Consider the following 8,516-nt stretch of genomic DNA (forward strand, 5'->3'; position numbering starts at 1 on the left):
GACCTGGACTTGGACCTGGACAAGTCGGATGAGAAGACCTGCACTGGAAGTTGGGTTTGTACGTCCGTACCTTCTGTGGGATAACCTCCTCACTCCTATCTCCTTATAGGGTGGGTTCGGGTAGGTTGAGTGTCGGCCGGCCGGGTCTGCGACTGAGTCTGAGCCTGAGCCGGCTGTTTTAGCCTCGAGCAAACGATCGCCGAGCTACTAGTCTGCCTGTGTTCTGGCTGGTGACATGACAAGCCCATCTCTCTTGCCGCCATCCGCGGGGACTTGCCTTCCAAGGACTTGAGATGTGTGGGGGTGGGCGTAGAAAGGGGACTGGGCACCTGGGCCAAGCCTCACAATCCTCCAAGTTCAGCATCGTCTCCCATCGTCAGTCCCGCGGTCGCACATGCAGACAACCTGTCTGGGGTGGGAGCAGATGATGTGCAGGCGAGCTGGGTCGGAAGAGGCCAGAACAGATCACCCGGTCGTGTCTGGCCTGGTTGGTTGCAACTTTGCAAGTCACCCATCTCCATTCTGCCCCATGCGCTCTGCTGGCGGATCGGACATTGACAATGCAAGCAAGCCCGTTGTGCTGCTGCGGGGGTGGACGCTGTTGGGTGGCAACCCCCCGAAAAGTCAAAAAAGGATCTCGGCTTCACAGACTCGGCGTCATCAGTCCCGCAACTCAGGACCAGGACATGACAGGTAGTCAAGGATTGGACAGGCCAGGGCACAGATCCGGATCCAGACCACACAAAACTCTACAATGGTTGAGAGCTCAATCGAGCATGTGCACACAGCACAGCAGCCTCTGCGGACGCCGTGTGACCGCGCCGGCACCGTCATTCGAGTTGGCATGCTGTGTATCGTAGCTATAATGTACTCTCTCTATAGTCCAATGTCGGTGGAGGGTCAGTACCCTCCTTCTCGGCGTCTGCATCTGCCCCCGTCAGGCCCCGTCAGCCGCCAGAGACCATGCGGCCCCGGCCCATCTCAGAAACTGTTTGAGCCCTCCTCGTCTGCTCATGTGGGCTTCGTCCTTTTCTGGGGCCGCCCCAAAAGGGGTGTGGGGCCCGTCGACCAGGGGCGTGCTCGGCAGCCCATACAGGGCTCCAGATGATTCGCTTCCGCGACCGTGCCACAGGGCTCGTTCATTTTAACGCCATCTGGAGGCTAGCTACTTTGAGTATGTGCCAGGCCCCCAGCAAAACCACCCCATTCTGGGGAGCATAGAGCCTTTGGCGACTCGTTGCACAAATACCACACTACTCCGTGGATGCCTTCGTGCCAGCCACACGCCACATGCCGAGCACTACTTCGGCTTCTAGCGCGTCCCGCCGTCACCTTCTGCATCCCCGCCATGCTCAGAATGTCCTCCTCTTTAGGGACTTGAAGAGGAAAAAGGAAGAGAGGCTTGCCGGGGACTTTGGAGCCGATCTATTTGCCCCTTGGGACCTCTGGATGGCATGGACGGGGGAGCCTTTTTTTGAAGAAGGGGGGGGGGGGGTAGGGACACGCAGGGGTTCGAAGGGGAGAGCACAGCTCGCGGAGCGATCTCCAGACAAGGGTGCCTAAGTATGGCGTGGCGACAAGGCGAGGCTATATCCTCTTGTTGTATTGTTGGCACGCGCTCTCCGGCGCGAGTAAGCAGTCAGGACAACGTCTGGATGGTCGTGTCTCGAATCAAGCAGCACGAGGTCGGTAATGCTTTCCGGGACACACTACTGTGAGCTGTGCGTACACAGCATGCCCGATCTCATTCAGCACCCAGGCACGTTCATCACAGCGGAAGCTTGGAGCCAGCCCAGCCTACTGTGGTCAGCAAGCAGCGGCAGCAAGGGTGCATGAGCAAGTCAATGGGAAGGGTCGGGAAGTTGGATCTGCGCCCGGCACGCTCTCATTGGCCTCGCGTCATTGGCACACGTTCGTCCTGGGGAAATGCCCGACAGGCATGTTTCAAGGGGACGCTGCTCTTTATGTACGTACCGCATCTGCCATTTATCCTGCAGCGTGGCTTGTCTGCCTGGTCTGCTTGTCCAAACCAACCCCAGGCCAGGAGTGCGCCTGCCGGTCTCAGTGCAACATTGATCGGTATTGCGCCGCCGCGCGACGCTTGACCCTCGAACGCCTCGGTCTCAAGGAAAGAGCGTCATCTGGCTTGAGGTAAATCACCTTCGTCATCGTTGGATGAAGCATGGGGGAGGACACAAGGCGACAAGCGCACCGTGAACCTTGTTCGTAACCTTTTCGGTACCCACTGTTCCCGTGGACAGCATCAGCTGTCCCTGGTTCCTACTGCGTGCATGCCACGACCATCCCAGGTCTGTACACGTATTGCGCCGTGGGATCTGGACAGCTAAGATGACTTCCCAATCTGTCCTTTTTTTTTTTTTTTTTTTTTTTTTTCAGCGAATCGTGTTGGATACCTAGGTATGTGGCATCATGGCTACCTAGGCAACCGTAACACCGCTTCAGTCCTGGGAGTACACAGTGTCTGGCCACGATTCAAGCGCTCAATCAATTACTTGCTGACGCTGGCCCGAGAATGACTTCGCCTGTGGCTTGCCGTGCCATATTTCGGATACCTGGGAGCAGGATTGCTCTTCCTCCTTTGACTGCAGCATTATCTGCTTGGGTGCTTTGGCTTTGCAGTCTCCCAGTCTCCGAAGCGACTGTCCGATACTGATAAGGCTGGAATCTCAGGGTCCATTCCCTCGACACTGATCAGCATGAGGTCCGTGCGTGGTCAGGGCCCCCCTGGGCGTTTTGCACCTGCCTCAAGTGGCCCTTGACACTCGCCCAGAGCCAGCATCGTGACCGACTACCCTTGGGCCCAAAGAGCTTCACTCGGAGCTGCTCAAGCCCTCAAGGCGCGCCCATCTGCATGCACCCTGCACCCCGCGCCAGCGTCCTCCCCCAGCCAGCACCGCCGCCATGCCTCCCAGAATAAACATACCGCCCGTCACGCGCATACTGCTCATCACCCTCGGTCTGCAGAGCATCCTCAGCGCCGCCATCCGCTACAGGCAATGGACCGCCAACTCGGAGATCGTCATCCCTTACCTCAACCTCATCCCACAGCTCTCTCTGATATACCCGTGGACGTTCCTTACAACAACCTTGGTGGAGAGCAATGTCTTCACCTTGGCCATCGCCGCCGTCACCCTCTACCATGGGGGCCGCTACCTCGAGAGGGCTTGGTCGTCCAAGGAGTTCGCCAAGTTCCTCTTGATTACCGCCCTGATACCCAATACCTTGTGCTTTGGCGTCATGGTGACCTTCTTCACCGTCACTCGTAACGAGAGCTGGACGTATGCTACCCAAGAAGCCCTTTCTCTACGTGAATCTTAGCAACTGACCGCGTCTCTCCCTATCCCAGGCTGACCACCATCGCCGGCACCATCGCTCTCCAGATCAGCTTCCTCGTCGCTTTTAGCCAGCTCGTCCCCGCCCACACCGTCACCCTCTTTAGAGGCATCCTCTCCCTGCGTGCCGCGCTTCCCCCTCGTCTACCTCGGCCTGGTCCTGATCCTGAGCCTGACGCCCCTCCTCACCCTCGCCTCCTTCCTCCTCGCCGTCTTCGGCCTCCTCACGAGCTGGACCTACCTGCGCTTTTACAAGACCGTCTTCCCCGACCTCGATTCGTCCCAAACACCATACTCCCTCCGCGGCGACGCCTCCGAGACCTTTGCGTTCGCCGAGTTCTTCCCCGCGCCCGCGAAGCCCCTGGTGGCCGCCCTGGGCGACCAGATATTCAACGTCCTCGTGGCTCTGCGCCTGTGCACGCCGTTCTCGCAGGCCGAGGTTTCGGCAGCTGGCGGCAACTCCGGGGGTTACCATCCCTACAGCCACCGCAACGCGGCACCGGGCAGCGCGAGGGCTGAGGCCGAAAGACGGAGGGCGCTGGCGCTCAGGGCGCTGGATCAAAAACTGCACGCGGCCACTGCCGGGCGGGGAGGCGCTGCTGGGTCTTCTTCTGCTGGCGCTGCCGCTGGAGGAGCTTCAGTTGCAGGGCGGCCCGTCTCGCCCGCGCCCCCTCCACCTGCAGTCACTGCGGATCCTCCACCAACGACAGGTCCCACGGTGCTGCAACAACCGGTGTCCAACAACCAGACGGCCATGACGTCGCGTCCAAGTGACGGCATGTTGGGGGAGACGACCTACACACCTGACCACGACGACGGGGACAAGAGCGAGGCATAATCCACGCTGGGTCCGGAAGTGGGTGGCCCTCCGCCGGCCTGGTGACCAGGCGGACCGACCCGACCGACCCGATATTCAAGCACTCGCAGATACCCTGTTTTAGAGGCGAGGTCAGAAGGCAGGATGCAAGGGGCGTTTCAAGGCGCGCCAGACGGTATTTACTGTAAAAGATCACGCGTGAAAACTCGAGGAGCACGGTGGGCGGGGGGCGTTTAGCTTTCGAGGCGGGCACGGTGGTTTCGGTTTTGAGAACTCCGCGCGGCGTTCCGAGCGGTTGCGACGTCTCGTGTACAGTAGTAACTTAACCAACTGCCCAAAAACTGCAGCGGTCTGTTAATTTAGGGGTCGACAAGGCGGGAATAGGTAGACCGGCCAGGCAGGCATCCACGGTTAGCTTACACACCAGAGATCTTTGTGCTTGAAATCTCTCTCGGAATCTTAGCATCGGTTTATTCTTCAAAGAGCTGTATAGTGTGGCCGTCACGTGTGGCATGTATTTCTAGATCTGCTTCTTATTTCGTGCCCATGGTCTGAGATCAAAGTATTCTGGTTTCTATGAGCCCCATCTTATAAGTCTTTCACAGGATGGAGGAATAGGTGCAACGGGAGTGATTGATGTGTTGACAAATTTCCTTGACATGGCAGGAAGCAGTCATGCTGGGTGGCTTCAGTCAACCTTCGGCAACAAGAGCGTCACGCATGTCAATCAGGACCGTTCTTGTTCTCGTCAGTCATGATCTGAATCTGAAACTGAATCCTCCTCTACTTGACTGAACATGTTTGACAACAACAAAGCGATATCATTGTTATTATATATATTGCTGCCTCCTTTCTTCCCCCATCCTTGCCCTGCTTACTTGTCTCATTTTCACCACCAAGGCGTTCGATTTACAATTGTGAACAAAATGAAATTTTGGCTGTTGCGTGAGCAAGCCGGGACAGGTATAGCGCAGTCCATAAACCTCACAAATACATAGATACCAATGAAGTCAAGAAGAGGACGTTGACCAACAACGAGCATCACCAACGTCAAATCAAACACCACCACTGACAAAAGGACATACTGCACCAGGCACCGGTTTCCACTGCATGTCACTTAACCCACTGACCACAACTAATTCATGTCCGCAACCAACAAAAGCATGAGATCACGCCTCTACTCTGTCTTCGGCCCACCGTTTTGCATCAATCCCGTGGGCGACGTGTTGTTCTTCAGATCACCTGCCGTAGAGCCTGGACCGGACGCAGGATGGACGGCCTTCTTGTCGTCCTCCCCATCGTCGTCGTACTCCTCATCAATGTCCATCTTCCTAGCAGCCCGTTCCGGCTCATGGCTTTGAGGGGGCGGCGGTGGTCCCTGCATGGGAGGCAGCTGGCTCGGCATGTTGTGAGTAGGTGGGTGATGTGCGGCCTCCGAGGGGTGATAGCCATGGGGACGCTGCTCTTCGACGCGTCTGTGCTCCGAGGACTCACGGCGATAAGACTCAGCTCGAGCCGGCGTGGAAGGGCGCGGCTTCTTCGAGGCCGTCTCGTCCTCCCACTCGCGCAGGCGCTTGGGACCGACCGATGAGGCCGGTTATCATGCTCATTACGGTGAAGCGCGGCCTCCGCAGCAGCGGCTGCAGCAGACTGAGGTGGTGGAGCTCCGGACTCCATTTGGCTAGGCCCCGAGGGGTCCTGCTGAGGATACGGCGGTTGGTGCTGCGGATAAGCCGACTTTGGCGAGGGCATGCGGTTGTCGTGCATGGGGCGCAACTCAGGCCTGGGGCTGTTGTTCCGATACGCCATCAGCGGCGTCGGTCCCGGGGGAGGTCCATTTACTCCATTGGTGGGCGGAGGAGGTCCAGACGGAGTAGGTGCAGGGGATGGGCCGCTGTAGTTGGGATTAGCGACGCGAGGTGGTGGTTGCGAAGTTGGTGGCAGGGGCTGCTGCTGAGGTGGTGGCGGTGGAGGGTAGTGCAGAGGAGGCGGTGTTCGCGCCCTCATCATCGGACCTCCAGGCCCTGCTGGACCGCCTTGCCGCGCGGGATCCTGGTATTGTCTCATTTGCTGCTCTTGGCGAGGGCTAGGCTGACGAGGAAAAGATGGCGGGGCTGGTCCCCTAAGAGGCTCACCGCGCTGCTCATAAGGATTTGGCGGTTGCGGAGGCGGGTTCACTTCCGAAAGCCGCGCCCAGTTGCCGGCTGGTCCAGGAGGAGGGCCTGGCGGAGGCTGGGTCTGCTGGGGACCAGGTCCCGAGTTGGACCACTGAGGACCAGGAGGTCCGATGGCTCCCTGGTGCTGGTAGGCCTGGGGATGGACATCAGTTGGCATGGGAGCCGCACCGGCGCCGTTAGTCTGGCCGTTGCGGAGAAGCTGCAGCCGGGCCTTGATGTGAGGGTTGGACGGATCCAGCTCGGCCGCTCTCTGATAGGCATCCAGCGCATCATTAATCTGGTTGTTGCAGCTCTCATACTGGAAAGCGTGTTAGCAGTCTGGAGGACGCAGGTGCCGGGACTTGTTGCGACTTACCAGAGTGCCGAGGTCATACCAGACCTCAGAGATGAACGGGTTCAGCCGGATGGCTCTGCTGTATGCATCCAGGGCGTCCCTGTACTGGTTGATCTGGTAGTACAGCACACCAATGGAGCACCAGAAGGTTGGGTTGCGGCCGTCCCTATATACAGCCTGCTGATAGGCTTCATATGCCTTGGGATACTTCTGCTGCGACATGTAGCATCGGCCAAGCAGGTACCAGCTCTGAGCATCGCTGTTGTCTTTGCACACAAAGTTAGCACATTGCAACGCTGAAAGATGGGTGCGGCGATGCGCAACCTACCTGCAGCAACAGACTTCTCCAAAAACTCGATTGCCTTCTCCTGGCTGGCAAAACTATTGCTCTGTTGGTGATGCAGCCAGCCCAACTGCTGCAGAACCTTGGCGTGATTCGGATCCCGGTCCAGTACACGCTGATATGCGTTTTTGGCACTGTCAAAGTCCTTCTGCTGCTCGTGAACATGACCGATTTGAAACCAGATGTCCTCTTCGGTCAGCGGCGGCGGCGGCGAGTTGACAATGTACTTGAAGCACTAGAAGTGTGTCAGAGAGTGTACTACATGAAGGTAATGCCGGATGTCCCACGAACCTCAAGACTCTGGCCATACTTCTGCTGCTGCTTGTAAATTATGCCGAGCCGGAAATAGATCTCGTTGGCCTTCTCGAACCCGGGCTCCATCTGCATGACTTGGGAGAAAGCTTCCTCGGCATGATCCAGGGATCCGTAGCGGTCGTATAAGATGCCTATTCCGTACCAAAGCTTCGGTTCCTGCGAGACTGGAGTCAATGGGTTGTCGACAAAGCCGGCAGTCTGGTGTTTACCGACCTTCGGGTTGCGGAGGTTAATCAGAGCATTTTGGTAAGCAGCATAAGCCTGTTGCAGATCATCCATCATGAGGTAGCAGTGTCCTGCATACGGTGTGTCAATCAACCGCACGGTCGCACCGATACATTTTTAGAGCCTTGTATTTCTCTCGGGGGCGGGGAATAACTAACCAAGGCTGCCCCATGCCTCGCCGTTGGCTGCGTCGAGCTTGAGGATCTGGTTTAGGTATTCTATGGCCTTTGGGAAATCCTCGCGTGTCCTCAGAATGGCGCTGATGGAGTTCATGGCCTGGGTGGAGCCAGGACTTGCGCGGATGGCTTGCTCATAGGCGAACAGGGCGTCCTCGACGTTGCCCAGGATCTCGGATAAGCTGCCTGGAAGGGGCATCAGCTAGCTGCAGATAGCCGGCACAACAAGGAGCGTCTATTTGAAAGCCGCCGGCGCAACCAATGGGCAAGCAATTGCGCCGGCGCAACCAAGAACTAGGACGTGGAAGGTGTCCCAAAAGACACCTGTGATGTACACGAGACTGACGTACCTATTTGCATCCAGACAGCCTCGTTCATCGCAAGGATCTGTCGCGAGGGTGCCCATGCGCCCTGAGGCGGAGGCGGAGGTGGAGCGCCGACCGCATGATGCAGAGGCATCGAGGGCGACTGGTGGTGTGCCGGAGCAGCCATCAGGGTGAATGGGATTTATTTGGGTTGGCTTGGGGGTGGGGAGAGGAAGCGATGCACGACGATATTTTGTGAGAGGCTATGTGCGGTTGAGGTATGGGGGTAGCGATAATTACGAAACCAAGCAGCCGCTGCAAGTGTCAACTGCAACTGTCAACAGGTTGCCTCATTGAAAGGGTGAAGGGGAGTGCAAGCCAGTGTGGAGAGACACAATTGAACAGAGCAGGAGCCGGGTGAGGCAGATGCAGGTTTGTGTGCGGCGGGCTGGCGAGACTGCGAGGAAAGAA

At 57.8% G+C, this 8,516-nt stretch overlaps 2 protein-coding genes across 2 annotated transcripts; one reads left to right on the plus strand and one right to left on the minus strand.

Moving 5' to 3' along the window:
- Window positions 1-2,922: 2,922 nt before the first annotated feature.
- Window positions 2,923-4,191, plus strand: INS49_011177 (uncharacterized protein; the record flags this gene model as incomplete). Its single annotated transcript, XM_043171896.1, has 2 exons — window positions 2,923-3,299; window positions 3,402-4,191. The coding sequence occupies 2 exons, from the start codon at window positions 2,923-2,925 to the stop codon at window positions 4,189-4,191; spliced, it is 1,167 nt and encodes a 388-aa protein (XP_043023641.1).
- Window positions 4,192-5,347: 1,156 nt separating this feature from the next.
- On the minus strand, window positions 5,348-8,232 carry INS49_011178 (uncharacterized protein; the record flags this gene model as incomplete). Its single annotated transcript, XM_043171897.1, has 7 exons — window positions 5,348-5,563; window positions 5,665-6,645; window positions 6,703-6,947; window positions 7,010-7,259; window positions 7,316-7,635; window positions 7,723-7,926; window positions 8,091-8,232. The coding sequence occupies 7 exons, from the start codon at window positions 8,230-8,232 to the stop codon at window positions 5,348-5,350; spliced, it is 2,358 nt and encodes a 785-aa protein (XP_043023642.1).
- Window positions 8,233-8,516: the final 284 nt, after the last annotated feature.

Source organism: Diaporthe citri (genome assembly GCF_014595645.1).
Source record: "Diaporthe citri strain NFHF-8-4 chromosome Unknown scaffold_5, whole genome shotgun sequence".
Lineage (NCBI taxonomy): Eukaryota > Fungi > Ascomycota > Sordariomycetes > Diaporthales > Diaporthaceae > Diaporthe > Diaporthe citri.